At 37.5% G+C, this 19,413-nt stretch overlaps 3 protein-coding genes across 5 annotated transcripts; 2 read left to right on the top strand and 1 right to left on the bottom strand.

Moving 5' to 3' along the window:
• The first annotated feature begins 882 nt into the window (after positions 1-882).
• Positions 883-9,593, top strand: LOC113028303 (disintegrin and metalloproteinase domain-containing protein 9-like). The gene is made up of 22 exons (XM_026178467.1): positions 883-1,381; positions 1,683-1,789; positions 1,875-1,951; positions 2,031-2,109; positions 2,193-2,269; positions 2,488-2,680; positions 2,772-2,834; positions 3,089-3,160; positions 3,253-3,422; positions 3,552-3,642; positions 4,162-4,292; positions 4,793-4,964; positions 5,854-5,943; positions 6,055-6,250; positions 6,379-6,490; positions 7,293-7,473; positions 7,629-7,715; positions 7,809-7,914; positions 8,277-8,397; positions 8,486-8,585; positions 9,192-9,229; positions 9,357-9,593. The coding sequence occupies exons 1-22, from the start codon at positions 1,312-1,314 to the stop codon at positions 9,478-9,480; spliced, it is 2,457 nt and encodes an 818-aa protein (XP_026034252.1). The 5' UTR covers positions 883-1,311; the 3' UTR covers positions 9,481-9,593.
• Positions 9,594-12,071: 2,478 nt separating this feature from the next.
• pstk (phosphoseryl-tRNA kinase) lies at positions 12,072-15,163 on the top strand. Its single transcript, XM_026177606.1, has 6 exons — positions 12,072-12,400; positions 13,098-13,335; positions 13,419-13,620; positions 13,726-13,801; positions 14,582-14,675; positions 14,772-15,163. Exons 1-6 carry the CDS (start codon positions 12,182-12,184, stop codon positions 14,984-14,986), a joined length of 1,044 nt encoding a protein of 347 aa, XP_026033391.1. The 5' UTR covers positions 12,072-12,181; the 3' UTR covers positions 14,987-15,163.
• Positions 15,164-16,891: 1,728 nt separating this feature from the next.
• On the bottom strand, positions 16,892-19,407 carry LOC113028300 (zinc finger protein Pegasus-like). 3 transcript variants are annotated; one of them, XM_026178463.1, is made up of 4 exons: positions 19,300-19,407; positions 18,395-18,551; positions 18,115-18,303; positions 16,892-17,961 (listed from the first exon to the last, which is right to left on the bottom strand). In XM_026178463.1, exons 1-4 carry the CDS (start codon positions 19,300-19,302, stop codon positions 17,033-17,035), a joined length of 1,278 nt encoding a protein of 425 aa, XP_026034248.1. In that variant the 5' UTR covers positions 19,303-19,407; the 3' UTR covers positions 16,892-17,032. The 3 variants fall into 3 exon arrangements, with proteins under 3 accessions (XP_026034248.1, XP_026034250.1, XP_026034249.1); XM_026178465.1 differs by lacking the exon at positions 19,300-19,407 and adding an exon at positions 18,832-18,962; XM_026178464.1 differs by lacking the exon at positions 19,300-19,407 and adding an exon at positions 18,683-18,894.
• Positions 19,408-19,413: the final 6 nt, after the last annotated feature.

Here is a 19,413-nt window from a genome sequence, read left to right as displayed (position 1 = left end):
ACTAGAGTTTATCAGGTCAGCTTTTTGGACTTGAAATTCTGTGTAAGTAACTATTATTATTTCTGTCATTATTGTAATGTATATTTTCATGCAGTTCACAAAGGATCTTCTTTTGATTTGGCCATTGTAAATCTCAAGTCTGCTTTTAAAAGACAACCAGTTTGCAGCCAATGGTACATAGTAAAACTTTTCATGGTGACGAAACTTGAATGCTTGGTTGTCATAAATAGGTGTACCTTTGGTTGGGTGTTGTCTGGAATGCAGATTCAAAGTACACTGAAAAGGTACTTTATTAAGGTGAAGCCAAAGATCCAAAAGGCCATTATACAAACAGAATCCAGAAATTCAACCAGTGGCAGCTCAAGTAGCCAAAAGTAGTATAATGTAACAAAAATCTAAAGCAAGAAGTGGGCTTAAATACATACAAAGTGATCAATGGAAGTGGACAAAGCAGGATAATGAGAAACACCTGATTCTGATCAAAGATAATGAGGCAGGAAGGTATTTAATTACAGCTCATTTTAGCTGTACTTCTTGTCACACTGAACTTGGTAAGAATGGATTTGACCAATGAAATGAGCTACCAAAAATAAAATATTAATGAATTCATAAAAAAAATATGAAGCTAAATTCTGGTTGTTTTTTTTAAAAAAAAAAGAAAAAAAAGTTATAATTACATCCATCTGCAGTTATTTTTTTTCATGCCTTCTAGTTTGTAAACGTGAATAATGTGCTTTGTCTGCCTACTTTTTGAACTTAGACTGTAAATGTCTTTTGTACACAGGTATTTCTTGGGGAAAATAAATCTTGATCTCAGTGATACAACCTGTTTAAATAAAGAACGTAATGATAATTTCTGTGTGTAGCCTATACTATGTCATCACTAGACTAATATGCTATAGTTGGTTTATCCAGAAGCTCCTCGAATTTCTGACTTCCAAATAGCCTCCGAGATCTTAACCCTGACGTAATATATATCGAAAATATCCACTCAGCAAGTATTGTTAAAAGATTGCAATCTTTATATTAACAACACAAACAAACGGAGGCGTCTCTTGGTAGAAAAGTTATTTGGGACAAAGTTGTAAGGTAGGACTGAAATATAACCTTTAACGCTTAAAAGAAAACTTCTCATATAAAAATCCTCTGACAAATCGCTTTGAATTGTCACTGCAACAAAGTCCGGTTTTCTAAGGCGCTCACCTGTCCAAAGCCACACCCATCGTTAGCCACCTGACAAGGAGCAGGAAGCAAAGACACAACGCAGGCACTCTGTGGGCCTAACCGGGACGCAATCTACAGACTTCAAAAATGATCATCAAAAATCACATCCTAATAACTGTTTTTGTTTTTTCCTTTATTTCTGGGATCGATAACAAAGGTAAGACTCCTCTGAGCTTGACTAAATGCGTAGGCTGTCGATGTTAAAGGACATACAACGAAAACTTGGAATTTTTCATTCTTAAAAAAAAAAGGGGGGGGGGGAGTCCAGAAAAAAAAGCTGTGTGTGATTAATCAGGACATATTTAGCTCCTGAAAGTACAGCAAAATAAGCTTAAATGTTGTTCTGGTCATTTTAATTTGGGTGTATTCTTAAATGTCTCTTTTCCTGAAGACTAGCATTATATAATCATGGAGTGACTTCTCTATTTTTATAGTATCTTGTTGAATTTACATTGCAGATGCTTTCCAGGGGTTTACATCAAAGCTTTCCAAGTATTCCATTGTAAATCCTCAAGCGATTCATAGAGGGTCTAGGAGCATCAACAGACAACATCATTTAAAAGATGTGAGTACCTGATACCTGACTGAATTATCTTTTCAGCTGATGGTTTAATATGAACTTTTTTTTTAAATGCTCTTTACATATTAAGAAATATGGAGATGAGACAGTGTCATATGCAGTCAACATAAACAACCAAAAGCATGTCATTCATCTAAAAAAGAACAGGTATGTGAATTTGGTTGTAGTGACATTATAAGCTTATATTAATGCTGCAGACAAATATATATACATCTTTTCTTTTCAGAGACTTCTTACACCCAAATTTTGTTCAATATTCACGTGACGCTGCCGGGAACTACAACACATCGTATCCGAAAGAACATGTACGTTGAAACATACCTTAAGTTATAAGGCTGGTCTTGAGCATTAACTCTAAAACCTGTTTTCATTTTGTTGTTTTTTTCAGGTACATTGTTATTACCACGGGGAGGTGGAAGGCTATAAGGATTCAATGGTAGCGCTGAGCACGTGCTCTGGTCTCAGGTTTGACTATCCCTATTTAAAACAATTCAAATTATTTTCCAGTTATTCTGGTTATTGGGAAATGCTCTCGATAAGGGCCAATGATTTGCTTTAACCTTTTTGAGGAATAGTATCTAAGTTTCCTGAGCTCATAGTACCTGCTACAGGATTGCCATGCCAAGCCCCTGAATAGAATTAGAGCGTTTGTCACTTAGAATGTCTTGAATGCTTTTCTGTAGGGGTGTGATCTTCTTTGAAAATAAGGCCTTTGGCCTGGAGCCTGTGCCACAGTCCACCACCAATGACCACCTTCTCTACCTTTTGGAGGACGTTCAGACCGAGCCCATCACCTGTGGAGTCGTTACTGAGGCTACTTCAGTGCCGAGCCACGAACCCTTTGAGCCTGGCCAATCCCTGACTTCTCTGCTGCGGGTTAAATGCTCATTTGTTACTTCAACATATATTTGCAGTGTTAAAAGGTTATGCAACATGAAAATCATTGGGGTTTTTGTTGCTTTAACAGAGAAAACGCAATTTACCACAGACCAGTTATGTGGAGTTGGTGCTGGTTGTGGATAATCTCAGGGTGAGTGTGTAAATATATATGTAGATAGATATATATGTGTCTATGAACTCACTGATATGGAAATAATGACTAGGCTTTTGTAAACTGATGCAGTAAATGAATATATTACTCCTGGTGTCACCAGGCATATAATAGTTTTTAAAATAACTTTTCCCACAAAATCTGGAGTGCTTATATTGTAAAATATAGTGCCAAAGCTATTGAGCAGCATGTTAATGTAAATGCCATTAAATACAAATTAATTGTGTTGACAGTATACTTTTAAGAAAAACAATGCAACAGCAGTGAGAGAGGAGATGGTGCAAATGGCTAATCTACTGGACGGGGTGAGATTTTAAGTAGTTTGTAAAAGAAAACGTGCCTAATTAAACTAGATTCTGTACTAAAACACTGGTATTTTTTTTCCTCTTTGCTGTAGTACTACAAGCAGCTGAACATCCGAGTTGTCCTGGTGGGCCTGGAGATTTTTAAGGATAGTAATCCTTTTAGTGTGGACGGCAGTGCAGGAAATGTGTTGGGAAATTTTGTTCAGTGGAGGAAGACTTTTCTGATACCCAAAATCAGGCATGACATTGGACAACTCATTGTGTAAGTAACACGTGGTCTTTGTCCTTTGGTTTATTTATTTATTCTGAGCAAGATGTTGTATCAATAATGCTTAATATCAGAATATCAACTGCTCTCTGACACATTTACCCCTTTTTCCATATTTGTTAGTGGTCAGTCTGGGGCATATCCAGGAGGTGTATTAGGTATGGCCTTTGTGGGCACAGTCTGCTCTGCCTCAAGTTCTGGAGGAATCAATGTGGTTAGTTCATCTCTGTTAACTTCTAACACCAGCTGACACACAGAAACTGATACCAATCATACATTATTCATAAAAACTGCAGCTTATTCTCGCAGGCTTTGAATACATTCTACTCTAGTCAAACAAGTTATACTTGAATGCACTCCACCACCGTGACAATGCATCTTTCTTTGTATTATTACAAAGTCTTTTTGGAAACTGCTTTTCTTATTAGTCCAACAACATAATGTATAACATGTATCAATTGCTATTACTATTGCAGTTGAGAAAGTGATTACATCAATAAATTGATTTCTAATATTAATAGAAATCTATATGTACTATATAATATTATATTTTTTGTAGATATATTTGATATATGCTTTTAAGTTCATTTACATTTTTTTTCTTCTGGCTATACACGAATAATGATTTATCATATCATTGATTTAAACTCTCATTTCAAATTCAGGAGCTGCAAATTGGGCATAAATTTTGTTAAAATGTCACCATTTAATGTCCTGTGTTTGTTTTTTACAGTTTAGCAACAACAATTTGGCTTTTGTCTCCACTGTGGTGGCTCATGAGATGGGTCATAACCTGGGCATGAATCATGACTCTGCGAACTGCGCCTGTAATGGAAAAAGCTGCATCATGTCAGGAGGTGCCAGGTAATACAGTTTTCACTAATGTTCAAAAAATGTTTAATTTATTGTTTTTTCCGCAGAAGTCTTTTTTTTTTAACCTTCCTTACAATTCCAATTCTGAAAATTTGGGACGATATGTCAAATTTAAGGAAACAATGAATCCAATCACTAGTAAAGGTCTAGCTGTATGCGAACGTTATCTGAAAACGCCGTCACTAGCTCATTCCAAATGAACTGAACCAAAGTGAAAAACTGTTCTGTGGTTGTACGAATCAAAATTTGAAATTCTTTTTCGGAAACCTGGGTGCTGAACTGAAGAGGAGCGTTAGTGCCTATGGAAATGGCAGCTTTAACATCTGGAATGGCACCATCAGTGCTGAAAGATATATAAAGGTTTTAGATCAGTATAGATATTTAGAATTTGACAACAGAAACCTTTCACTATAGTAGGGTTTTTAAAAACATCTATATGAGGCCTGTCCAACTGTATATTTCTATAAATGATTTATCCTGTTATTTTGCAGTGGTGCCACAAATTTTAGCCAGTGCAGTGAAGCAGATTTTGAAGCACTGATTTTAAGAGGAGGAGGCCTGTGTCTGAGAAATCAGCCCGCTGCATCAAATGTGATTAGCAATCCTGAGTGTGGCAACGGCCTACTGGAACAAGGGGAGCAGTGTGATTGTGGCAAACCACAGGTAGAGTACTACTGTCAAATATAGTACTGTGCAGAAGTCTTGAACCAACCCTCATTTCTTTATATTTTGCTTCCATTTATTTATTGAACAATAGTTTTTCAGACTTTCTAAGAGTTCATCTAAAGGTCATTTCTTTTATTATTCTTTTATTATTATATTTTTTAAGCTACTTCACTTAAATGTTTGAATATTCAGGAAATACCAAAAATAGCGTAGTTTAGCAATCATAAATTGTATTTTTGCACCATCAAGGTGATTGCCAAAGAGCCATTAGCCAAAAAACATGGCATGTTTGGTATGGTGTGCAAATCTTTGAGGAAACTGGACAGATGGGGGGGGGGGGGGGGAGGGAGAAGTGACTGACCTGAAAATCTATTTGCAGCAAATGAAAAAAACAAAAACACTGTAGTTCCATGTATGTTTGCAAATTTCAGTAAATCACTGCAATTATTTTCCAGTTTCCTTGCAAACTATAATGAAATAAAGGGTTGCTTAAGTCTTTTGCTCAGTACTGTAAAGTCAAACACACTGAAAATAATACTTTATAACAAGCATTAACAATAGGTAATCATGTAAAGGTTTTTCTTACATGCCTTATAAATTTGAATTAACAGTACCATCTGTTAAATTGCATCAAGTCTTAAGAGGGAATATTAGATATCATATCATATCAGGATGTCTAAATATGGGAACGGACATTTACAAAGTAAATACAATGTGCAAAGAATTGCAACCTTTTTTGTAAATTAATTTCACTTATTGCGGCACAATTACCCAATTACACTTCTGCTTCATGCCTCTGAGAGTGAAAATGCTCTGGCGGTGTTGAAGTTTTGTATCTTTTGTTTAAATAATTAATAACTGTCTTTTTTTCATCTGTTTCATACAGGAATGTACGAATAAGTGCTGCAATGCTGCCACATGTACATTTACCCACGGATCTGCATGTGCTCACGGAGCATGTTGTGAAAACTGTCAGGTCTGAAATGTGTTGGATTTAGCTTTATGGTTGATTATTGTGCTTTTTGCACCAAGAAAAAACATTTGGAAATGTGGGTGAGTTAACTTTTTTCTCTCTTCTGTTTTTTAGCTGAAAGTTGCAGGAACGCCATGCAGAAATTCTGTCAATACCTGTGATCTTCCTGAATATTGTAATGGAAGAAATGAATCCTGTCCGAATGACTTTTATCTCATGGATGGTCTGCCCTGTGAAAACAATGCTGCGTATTGCTATGAAGGACGCTGCCAGACATATGATTATCAGTGCGGACATCTGTTTGCACCAGGTACATCTAATAATAATTCATTACTTTTTTCATGCTTTTAGTTTTCAGTAATGTGGTTACGATCACTAGGCAAGACTTCTCAGACTTTTCTTGTTCTTTTTTCTGGATATTATTTCTCTTTTTGGCAGATAATGCAATAAAAGCAGCAGATATTTGTTTCCAAGTTGCAAATATTCAGGGAGATCAGTTTGGTAACTGTGGATCCAACAGCAATGGAAACTACATCAAATGTACTTTAGCGTAAGTACTCTCTAATGATGTCATTAATTCATCATCTCATGAATTTAAGGATTTTAGATAACATGTGTTGAAAAAGTACTGCGCTAGTCATGTTGAACATCGACTTTGTTTTTATAAAGTTGGTCAAATCTGAGAAGAATTCCCATCTTAATCCCATCCCCTCAGACTTTGCTCTTTTTGTACAATGATGTATAGCTATATCTAATGATATCTAATGAAAACATGGACAATTTTACTCTTATAATTTGGCACTTTCTAAGTCCTCTTATTTTCCATTTTTTGATCCCCTGTTGGAGTTCACTTTTCAAAGATGTTTGGTTGAAATAAGCACCTTCCTAACTATGGTTTGATACTTAAATCTAGCCATGATTTCTTATGGAACAACATTATTTGTGAACAAACTTGTTTCCTTTTACTTGCCAAATGTTAAATGTGAGATTATATTTACTCATTGAACAAAAACATGAGAAACCAGAAGTGTAGATTATACTTGTTTTTAAAATAAAAGTGTGGTTCTTGGGTTTTAACTTCAACCTATTGCTGATAAGTATGATGTCATGAATCTCCTCTCTCATCGTGAGCATGTGAAGCTTTGCTGGTACACTAAATTCAGCATGTATTCGATTAAGCATATGTGAATGTGTTTGAAAAAAAAGTAGCATTACTTTATCTGATGGCAGTAACTGAGTGATAAGATACAATTGTAGCATTTCAGTTAATGATTAGATTTACCTTTTTTTCATCCAGTGTTTAAGTCATTTGCAACTGTGATTCATTTTCTTAATTTAACTCTGTTACACAGAAATACCATGTGTGGAAAGGTGCAGTGCACCAACGTGAATGTGAATAACCCTCCTCCTGGTGCCACAGTCACTATCAAAATAGTTGCTGGGAAGACTTGTGTTAATGCAGACTTCAACCTTGGCACAGATGTGCTGGACCCAGCCTATGTTAACCCTGGCAGCCCCTGTGCTACAGGAAAGGTGAGCAAACTATTTTAATGACAAAGTAAAGAAATGTAACAACTAATGCAAATACGGTATCACTTTTTTTTACAAAAATACTGTCAACATCATAAGGAAAAACTGCTAATGACTCAATCTAACTGCAGCAGTAAGTAACATTACTTTTCTTTTAGACCTGTGTGAACTTTCAGTGTGTGAATGCCTCTGCTCTCCTGCCCAACTTGATCTGTGATGCAAAAACCACCTGTAATGGCCGAGGGGTAAAGTTTCTTCTTTTTTTTTTTTGTCTTTCTTTACTCAGATTCCAGCCACTTAGGACCTGCTGGATATTTACTCTTTAATGTTTATTTCAGGTTTGTAACAACCTAGGTCACTGCCACTGTGAAAATGGCTGGGGCCCACCCTACTGTGACAGGTCAGGGTGGGGTGGCAGCATAGACAGCGGCCCTGCTCAAATAGGTACGTCTTAATTCACCGGTTATGACCTATGACAAATAAGTCCCCTAATACCACATGTGTGGCAATATGACCATCTGAATTCATCATTAGATACACAGTCATCTGTTATCCCCTCATTAGTGGAGACATTATTGCCGTAGCATTTGTTGTTGTATCATCTGTATGGGAAAATTTTCATTTTTACCAACGACATGCAGGGTATGTCTGCTGAATCAAAAACAATGTGATAGTTCACTATTAATTTTCATCTAATAAAAAGCAGAACTTTTAGAAAGTTCCCTCCTGGTGCAATAAAATTTTCACTATTGTTCCTAATTCACATCTGAACTTAATAAAGAACAAACATCTCTTTTTTGCACAAGACTACTCCCTCAGAAACGGCCTGCTGATCTTCTTCCTCTTGGTGGTTCCTCTTCTGGTTCTTCTCATTTTGGTGCTCCTTTACATCTTTAGGAGAGAGTCCTTAGAGCCTTGCCTCAAAAGGTAAACTTCAACTCAAATTAAGTGTACATACTAATAGTTTTGTTTTTCATATGGTGTTGTACATTTTGATTTTTTTTTTCTTTTTCAGGTTACGTAAGACTCAGACCAAAAACACAAATGCAGGCTCAAACAGCAATGCTCAAACGGGTGCCAGACCCATACCTCCACCTGAGCGTCCCACCAACCGGGTAAATATATTTATCCACTTATCTTCATAGTTATGGTAAAAAGAAAGTACACTCTCTGTCAATCCAAGGCTTTTACGTCTTAGGGCATGTTACAAATGTCCTTAACAGGTTCTAAAATGATTTAAATGCAAGAGGAAGAAGTTGACCAAACTTTGCAAAGCAAATTTGTAACATTCTGAAAAATAAAGGAGCCAAGTCAAAGAATGGCCCAGTCAAAGTCCAGACTTAAACCAGGACTTTAAGAGAGCTGTGCATGCAAAGCTCAATTAACAGAAGCAACATTGTCCACAGTCACGTGAGACTTATAGAGAAAATGATTACATGAAGTTATTGCTGTTTAAAGTGATTTTAGATGCTGTTGGATCACAGGGTGTAGTTCATTTTTCACACACTGTTTCTGCATTTTGGCTGACATCATGCAATATGTCATATCCTTGTGCGTAAAACCTTAAAACTTAAAGAGTGTGTACTTGTGTGAAGGACGTGAAGTGCAATGTTTGTTTATTTTCTAGTGAAAATGCAAATCCCTAAACAGGAAAGGTAACTCTGTTAGATGTTTAGTGTTTAGTGTTGCTCATTGTTGTGTTTGCCTTGTTCTTATTCTAGCCTGCATTTCCAGCAGCTGCCTCAACTCCAGTTTCTGGGTATGAACGGACTTACTTTTTTACTTAACTAAATCCATACTTCCCTCATAGATAAATGGAAACTGAAGCTGTCAGTACACAAACAAACATGTGTGATTGGTTTCTGACTTTAAACATAATCTGTCAGTTTCAAGTACGGAGAAACGAACTACTGGGATGATGAAAACAGTCATGACCCCCCTGAACAACCACCTCCTGTACAAGGCCCTGGAGTACCCAGACCAATCCAACCGAAACATCTACCAAGCTAATTGCTTTCATACAGTATCATTTAAATTATTTTCTGAAGTTATGAATTTGCTACAGATCAAAACTGTATGAAGAGACTATTTTAAAATACTAATTAAAGGCACGCTGTTTGTAAGATTGACTGTTATTATGTGGTAGTGGATGAGGCTGGTAAATGTTTACTGACTGTTTTATTAGGTCTTTTTACTATTTGGGGATACATGCAAATAAAATTCAAAAAGAGTTTTATATTTTACATCATCGTGCTTTTAAAAAAATAAATATTATTGATGTTTCTTGCAGTTAAATGCAATTGTTATAATGTGTGCGATGTAATAATGAAGGGTATCAAAAATGGACTTTGATTGTTTCGTTGTAACTGAGTAAAAAATTCTTGTGGCTTTTAAATTATTTCTACACTAAGAATAGAAACAGAAACACTGTGTGTAGAATCATAGAGTCAAAATGGCAAAAAAATAAATAAAATGTAAAACTAAATAAAGCTTCAGCATCCAGCCCATTTTGGCCACTTAAGATGTGTTGATAGAACTGCAATTTATTTATTTTGAAATTTCTGTTGCCCTCAATACTATGCCTCTTTTTTACTCTTTTGTTTTTGTTTTTTAAATAAAGGGTATATAAAAGTGGCTTTGCCAATAACAACTTCTTGAGGCTTCTACCTTGTGACAGGAATGTGACTCAAAACTAACTTGAAATCATTTCATCACATCAGATATTTTTGACATATTTTGAAAGATGATAGAATATTATTTCAAACATGCAAATATAATTGAAATAACAAGAGAGAAAAAACAAAACTTAAAAATCATCAAGTTTTCATATATATTTCTACATAATGTGTGTGCTTGAAAAGGAGTAGGATGAAGTTTACACTTTTCCTGTTCCTACCCCCTTATTTCAAATTTCATTGCTTACAAATCCATCTCCAGAATTCAACATTATTTGATCCATATATGTTTAACTATGTACAAGTCTAACACATTGAACATACACAAATAAAACCATTTTCAGCACATAAACCAAAACAACAACAAACTACATTTTTACATAAACTAATCACCCTGTGTTTAACACTTGCTTAATGTGTGAATTTTTGCATTGATTTACTTTTCTTGATTTCATCGATTTCATTGATAAAAAGTGGATTTGAAGGTTCTCTTGAAGTAGCTTCATTTGTTATCCTTATTGCTCTTTTTCTGCAGAATGTATATTGGATGGGTGTGTGTTTTGTACTTGTTTCCCCACACAACCACACAGTATGTCATGTACCGCAGTATGATAGAACAATACAGAGTATATAATGATGTTTGATTTATGAGATCCTTAACCTTGCCAGAGACTTCGATATTTTGCCTTTGATATAAGTAATGTCTGGAATCCAGGATAGTTTGTGATGTATTATCACACCAAGGAATTTTATTTCAGGTACTGTTATTTATTGTCAGTTTACTATTAGTAGAATATGTGCATTTCCCAAATATTATGAATTTTGCTTTACTCAGGTTCAATGTTAATTTATTATGGTCAAACCAGGTCTTCAGATTATTTAATTCATATTCTAGTTCATTCAGAAGTTGTTCCAAGTTACTTCCACAGCACAGTAAGTTTGTATTATATTATATAATATTATTTTCAAAGATGTTGAAATTGCACATATCTCATTAATGTACAATATGAAAAGCAGCAGCCCCAAAACTGATCCCCAAGGATCAGTTTTGGAACACAACGGATTTCAATTCTGACTTTATGGCATTTATTTGGGTAAATTGTTTACGGTTTTTAAGGTAACTGTTAGCCCATGATAATGCCACCCCTCTGACCCCATATGTAGTTTGTTATGTAAAAGGTTGCGATGAACTGTATCAAATGCTTTCTTTAAATCTAAAAAAAACTCAGACAGCATATTCTTTGTTTTCAATAGCAGTTGTTACTGTATCTATAAACTCCATTAAGGCATGCATTGTGGTCATTTTAGGTCTAAATCCATACTTGCTTTATATATAGTACATTGTTTTTTTTGTGATAAAGTCATATAATCTATTGTAAAATATTTTTTCAGTATCTTAGAGAACTGCAGTTGTAGAGAGATGGGCCGATAGTTTGCTATCTCCAGCTTTATACATTGGATCTAACTTTGCGATTTTCATCTTATCTGAAAATAATCCACTTTGTAATGACAGATTACAAATGTAGGTAAATGGTTTCACAATACATCCAATAATATCTTTAATTAAGTCCATATCAATGCCATCACAGTCATTTGGTTTCTTGGAGTTAAAGGATGTAACTACATCCATAATTTCCTCTTCATCTACTCCCCTCATAAACATTGAGTTTGCTACATTGATAGTTTTAGGAGGGTGCCCAGATTTTACAATTTCTTTAGCCAAGCTAGGACCAACATCAAGAAAAAAGTCATTAAAACAATTTGCGATTCGTTTTATGTCACTAGTCGTTGTATTTTGTATTTGAAAGTTATTTGGATATTCCAATCCTTTAGATCCTTTATTTACAATATTATTTAGTACTGTACAACACAAGGTTGGTCAAGACGTTTACAATATTATGTGCTTTTATTTTGAAGGACGTCGGTAGGAAATGGCACGCGGAAGAATATGAGGAAGTTAATATCCAACATGGCTGCAAACAGAGTACAATTGTACGTAGTAGAGGCTAGGTTGTGAAGCTGCTCTTTCGTAGCCCATGGCAACTGAGGAGGCCGTGAGTGTCAGCAGGGCTTCGGCCTGTCTGTGTGTCCTCTGCGGGCTACCCGCTGCTGGGAAGTCCACCCTGGCCCGCCGGATTCTCAGTACCGCCGCACAGCATGGATGGAGAGCCACTGTGGTGCCATACGATGACCTGATCCCAGAGCAAGCTTTTCGAACCAAAGTGGTCGAGGATGGTGTTAACCTGCAAGAAATGGTAAGGACATGATTCAAATGTAATGTGAACCAACCATCCTGCGTAATATTATCTATAGTAGGGCATTATGACTATTAGAGAACGCAATCAAAATAGTACAGCTTTACATTAAATAACATAGTTTGGTGCTAATTAACAGAAAAGGTAAAAAATAAAAATAAAAAATTTAGCTCTTTGACAGCACTAAGTTAGGTCAATGTACCCATCCATGTAAGTAAATTGCATGTGTTCAGTGCTTGAAGATTAGAGGTTAGATTTGTTTTGGGGTCTTTTGGCTAATTCAGGTAACTCTCACTACACTTTTCCATCAAATGTTTTACCCTTTCCCAGTTTTGGAAAGGGTAAAACATTGACATAGATAAAACATCAGATAGTTTAGGCCATGGTAAATTTTAGCACTTGCATCATAGGATATTTGAGGATAAGTATTTTGTCCAAGGACACTTCATCATATACAGTCCAGGAGCTGGGGATTGACCCAACATTAGTAAACAACCTGCTAGTCTTGAGCCAACATAAACAACAAGCTTCTTAATTTCCCTGTAATGTTACCTTCTGCTACACGATATGTGACTGTATTAATTATTCAAAGTACTTTTATTCTGCAGCAGATTGTTTTTAAAATCCATATTGTCTCCATACATCATAAGTAGCTTGAGTATGTCCTAGTAATTTTAGAACTGATTCTCCTCTCTAGCACACTGAATGGAAGTCACACAGACAAGCTGTGTTGTACTGTATTGAGCAGTTCTTGCAGAAGTCAGAAATACTCCCAGAGGCACCAAGCAGCTCTGGGATCAGTGTTGCTGCCTGGGAACAGTGCACTCAAGGTCTGATGGGGCCTAAAGGTCTGAAGCTACCTCTCGTCTTCCTACTGGACGACAACTTCTACTATCCAAGTATGAGATATGAAGTTTGTCAGCTTGCAAGGAAGTGTAAGACCCCTCTTATCAACTGAATATGCCACTTAACGTATGCGGCTCTTCAAATATTAGGTTAACGTCTTCTGATGTTGCAGATTCGCTGGGTTTCTGCCAGGTCTACCTACAGTGTGATTTAGAATCATGCATCAGCAGAAACCAGAGCAGGTCTCAGCCCGTTCCCACTGAGGTGATACTGGAGATGGTGAAGCGGTTGGAGTCTCCGAATCCTCAGAAGAACTCATGGGAGATTAACAGCATTACACTTAACAGCACAGGAACTGTGTCCAAATCTGACATGTAAGGCAGCAGAAAGAGCAGCCATAAAGATTAATTACCAAAGTCAATTCATAAGTCAGGCTTTAATTTGTTGCCTCTGTGTTCTCCTATGTGGCTTATCCTCAGCCAGAGGGTGATGGAGTTGATCTCCTCTGCACTAAATAACCCACTAAGCCTGGGAGAAGACAACAAAGAACAAAAGGTGCGTCACTGTAGAGTAAACTTGAGACACATGCTAGTGATGTAGCTACAGAAGCAGATCATTTCTATCATTTCTAAAGGTTTAACGTATGAAATAACGCATCGTCAAGAGTCCTCAAATCAACAGTACCTAATCAGAGGGGGCCAACCTCAAGCATGACCCCCCCTTTAAAACAGCCCACAGACCCTAAGGAGTGAGACTGTTTATAAGTGGGTTGTCAGTTGAGTAAAATAGATTTTTGTCTATCTCAGTGGTAAAGAAAGTGACCCAGAGCCTCTTCCATGTAACTCTGAAAGTTTTAACCGTCAGCTATATTGGAACATCATTACACCAAGCTACCGTTAAGGGGATGGATGAGGGATGGGAAAGGAGACAGAGAAGGAAAAAAATGAAGGGGAGGGGTTAAGATATAACAATTATTACCATCATCATCAACATGCAATAATAATAACAATGACTCATTATTAACACATACTGTTTAAAAAAAAAAAACTCACTCATGATCATAAACAACAGTACTAGCAGGTAGTCTTGTCTTGATATTACATAGTAATAACAGGTCCCTTAATACTACATATTATAAGTGGAAAATTAGAAATATATTAAAAGGACGGTTTTGCACTGAGATAAGAATGCATCATTAGTAGTGGAAATACAAGAAGCCAGAGAAATACCATCATGCATAACTGATTTTTTTTTAATCTATGTTGCTGTTTTCATATATACATTGGTATTGGCTTAAGACATGCACCTGCACATATATCATCATCTATTTTGCAGGATGCTGATCGTCTGAAATGTGCCAATAGTGTTGTCCACCAGGCTGACCAGGCCTGTCGACGCCTCATCTCTGAAGCCATGAAGACTGCCAGAGGTCAGCTTTGGATAATATTTATTATTTCAAGTTTACCAGAGCATGCTGCCACTTGAAGCCTAGCTAAATGATCAACTCGTCTTTCCCTAATTTTAGAGAATAAAGTACCTCCTGAACGCATGAGGTCTTTGGCTGCTCAGCTGAGTGAATCCAAAGCAACGTTTCTTCATAACCTGGGGAAACATTTCCTCCATGAAGTGCCATTTATCCAAGGAGAAGAAATCAACGTAGAGCATGCAGCGAAGAGAGCAGCTGAAATTTTTAATGATGACTTGAAAGAAATCTTGTCTAGAATCATGAATGACAAATAAGCTTGACTGAATAGCCAATGTACTGTATTTTATTAAATGTAAGAATTTAAAAATGCTTTTTTAAAATTATTTTTCTGCTACTAAGTGAAACACTCGTAAATGGTTGTAATGTAATAACTTGGTTATTACAACTGTGAATGAAATGTTTATTTTTTAAAATAAATTCTCCTCAACTGATTTCAGATGTCTACGTGACTTCTCTCCTGATATGGTACAGTGGTGTAATTAAGAGTATCATTATTACATTTTCTGCCCATACTAACATTATCATGTACAAACAAGTTAATGTGTCCAAGATTTGCACAAACGAAAAGCCACTAACATTAGTTCACATTACATGTAACATAATGAGGGTTATATGGGATCTATAGAGCTTAGAAAGAAAAGCGTCTGGACTTCTTTAAGTTTCTTGAAGATGTTTCACCTCTCATCCGAGAAGCTTCTTCAGTTCTAGGGTCAAATGGTGGAGAGTCCCAGATTTTAAGCCCTGTGGGAGTGTCCCTCCAAGAGGGACAATGGACCCCCTTTTGATCCTCTACCTAATCATACGAGCCAAGGTGTGAAAACGGGTGTAGGTCACAATCAGCCATGGTTTCATGTAAGCTCATTGTGAAACCCTATCATGTGATTTCCTGAGGTCAGATGGCCCAGAATGTGAATGGGCGTTGCGGCGTCTGGGAAGGGAACTCAAACTGGATTATAGATGGCAGACAGCTGGCATCATAAACCACCCCAGGTTATATGGGATCTTTAATATGGCTCAGCATTGGCTAATATACAGACAGTAAGTGGCTACAATTAATTTTAAAGTTGTATGTACACAAAGTTACTTGAGACAGTATATAAATATTTTTTAAAAAGGGATATAATACAACTGTAAAAAACAAAACAAAAAAAAACCTACTAATTGTAGTCTCTGAGGTTACATATAAATAAATATTAGAACTACAACTCCCACTGAGGAATGTGTCTGGCTAATTTAACCATGATTGAGACTTTGGTGTATAATTATTAGGCATACAAGCAATTTACAAATGGTGGTGAGAATGGCACCTCCACTGTGAATACAAAGCTGGTTGAGCTTGAAATGTTTGGTGCTTAATACTGCTTTGGTGTTGTATTTTTTTTTAAAAAGCCCCACACCCAACAGCCACAACATTAAAACCACCCTCATAATATTGAATTGGGCCCCACCTTCCTGCTGGAAAACAGAGATCTAAGCATTCACAGTGTGGACACAGCACCTTTGGGATGTTGGAAGCAGGGTGATTCACTGTGGGGCTTGTTATGGGTGTGCTAATATGTGCCACGTGAGTGCTACACATTGTGCCACATGCAAAATCTTCCCATCTGAACACTGGCAAATGAACTGGTACTTGTATAGCTGCAAGACTTCATTCACCCAATCACACCACACATTGACACAGCACTTTGTAACATTCTCACGTACACTCCAACTGATACTTTGGGGGCAGTTTGAGGGTTCAGTAGCTTACCCAAGGATACTTTGAGGATCAACCAACCAACCTTCCAGTTAGTAGACAGGCCACAGAAGCCCATTTCATTGCACTGTAACTAGATAATCACTGTTATTCATTTTGCCTGTCAGTGGTTTCAATGTTCTGGCTGATCAGTGTATATAGCTGCCTTTATAAATGTGATTACTCAACAGGCTGAATGAAATCCTAATGACTCACTCCAAAGTGATGAAACACTGCAAATCCCATCCCAGTCTAATGCCAAACCCAATAAGTTGCATGAGCAAAGGAGTACAGATATCACAAGGCATTAACTAACTCTCACAACAAACTATGATGTGTTGTAAAGTGTCATTTGTGGTTTTGTACGTTCACAACTAATACGACAAGCCCAAAGTAGGGATCAAGGTAGAAAAGCAGTAAGGCAACAGTATAGTGCAGATGTAGAAGTGTAAAATGAAAAAACAACTTAAAACATGAAATGTTAAACAGTCTCACTATGTTTAGTTGCTAAATATAACCAATATAATAAAAACAAGGGCTCCATATAAGTCTGTGCTGTCAGGAATCACTTTTTATGTTGGCCACGGGCAAAATGGCAGGCAAAATCGTATTTGTCTGCGCATTTATGCCCACAGCTGTTGCACTGGAATGGATGTTCATAGCCGTGGCAGCCCATGTGAATAGTGTAGAGGATATTGTCAGAAAAGTGAATATCACAATGTTGGCAATTATACACGACCTGCTGGTCCGGTATAGTCAGGGCAGGGGCGGGTGTGCCCGACTGGCTGTTGCTAACACACGCAGTCAGAGCGTTCATGTTGTTCTCAAAGCCAAGGCTCAGAGCAGGACTACAGTTCTCGTGGCGTGAGGTGGGAGATTCTTTTTTAAGTGATGATATCTGCACTCCATTTGAGCACATTGCAACCTGTTCACTGGAGACATTATGTATTAGGATGGGCTTCTCATCTTTTATTGACTCCCTGTCTGGGGACACGGGAGTCTGAGACTCAGGGTGGAGCTCAGCCAACTGACCGGCTAGTGTAGACACCTGGTCGAGTGGGTTTTTAAAAGTCAAACCATTAGCACTCCTGTTGCGACTTTCCTTCTCATCTACCCTGGGAGCGTTCTTATACTCGCTGCTGTTTAAATGGTGGATTTTGTGAGACAAGTCAGTCAGAAAATCCGATTTTGGCATCATCACAGAGGCCGGGTTGAGATTGATCAGGAGGCGCCGCCCGAACCCCAGCGAAGCTGTCCTCTTCTGCAAAGCGCTCAGCATTCTCTTGTTGGAGAAAGGAGAGCGTGCCACCCTGGTGGGCAAAAGCTTGTGGCGGCGTCGCCGATGGTGTGACAGGTTGCTGCGGTCACTGCATCGGAAGGCGCAGAGGTCACACTTGTAGGGCTTCTCTCCTGTGTGTGAGCGCATGTGGGCTTCCAAGTGACGCTCATACGCAGATGCAAATGGGCACAGCTGACAGCGGTGAGGCTTTTCTCCTGGGCAAGGAAATAATTGCAGTTATAACTCTGATATTAACCAGCATATTTTACTGTGATGTCTATTAGACAAGGTTTAGACAAGGTGAAGCTTTTCAGTATTTCACTTTATCAGCTGTATATTGGGAATATTTACATGGTGGGAACGCTGACCTGTGTGGATGCGGATATGCTCTATTAAGCGAGCCATGCCCTTGTTTGCATAGCTGCAGTAGCTGCATTTATACTTTCCATCGCAGGTCCTCTCCAGGCCATCCATCTGCACATCTGACCCATCCTCCACAGACAGTCTCACCTCCACAGACGGGGGGTCCAGACCATTTTGCTCGCACCTTGGGGCAACTACAAACAAACACAGCATGACTTCAACATATGATTTTTCTTAGAAAACACGTAAATCAGTTGTTTGTATATTAGTGTGCTTCCTTCTCACCGGCTTGAAACGACTCCGCTGTCTCTTTTTCACCACACACGGAGCCTGAAATCATGTTGACATGCTGGGTTTGCTGGGTCAGGTATTCTTGAAATTCCTTTACAAAATCCACGGGCTCGGTCTTTATCTCCTCCATGTTCCTTCTCGTGTGCTGAGCCTGAAGAAAAAGATTCAAATGTGATGGCGATGTACTACAAGTCTGCTTTGGTATTCTGACAGCAGCTAACCTACTGCTGCTAGCGTTCTTAATGACTAGCCTACTGCTTTTAGCAGCAGCGCTAACATTACCTAGATTTAAGCTCTTGTATTTTAAATTTTAACACCCAAATTAAGCACAATCGTTACTGTGGTCCATATTTTGCCGTAACAACTCTAACAAACGCTTTTTCTTCGAGCTAACAGCAGAGTTGGGACAGTTTATCATCTCATGCTGTTACCTGGCGAACATGCGATCGCTTCCGTTTTTTCTGATATGTTAGCGGCCACCCAAACGCAACTGTTGCCTTCTCTATTATCGGAAAAACATAGCCTATGTTTATTTTCGTATGGGGCTGTCGTTCTCTTTCTCCCTCTCACTCTATCTATAATATATAACTGGTTGTCATTAATATATATTTATATATATATATTTATTATATTTTTTAATATGTATAAATCTGACTGCGTGAACCACACGGATCACACACAGAGATCTGAATACGCGCACATGGGTTTCAGTACGCACAAACAGATGGAAACACACGCACATTCTCACAAGTCTTCAACAATGGCCCTATATTTTTGCACAGGACACATATATGACACTGACATAAGTTTGTATATTTCGTTTGATTTATTAATTTAATAAGTACATACAAAAAGTTAAAAATTCACAACATTAACAGGACAGACAGTGAAGCACTTGCCATTTATGTTTTTTTTCTCCACTCCTGCTCATAACGATAATCCCACAAAGACATGTTAATGATTAATGTATTGCCATTAAAGTCTCCTACATAGTGTAACTTCTCGTGTCTGAC

The sequence above is a fragment of the Astatotilapia calliptera genome, chromosome 8 (genome assembly GCF_900246225.1).
Source record: "Astatotilapia calliptera chromosome 8, fAstCal1.2, whole genome shotgun sequence".
Taxonomy (NCBI): Eukaryota; Metazoa; Chordata; class Actinopteri; order Cichliformes; family Cichlidae; genus Astatotilapia; species Astatotilapia calliptera.
This window is presented reverse-complemented; position numbering and strand designations above follow the sequence as displayed.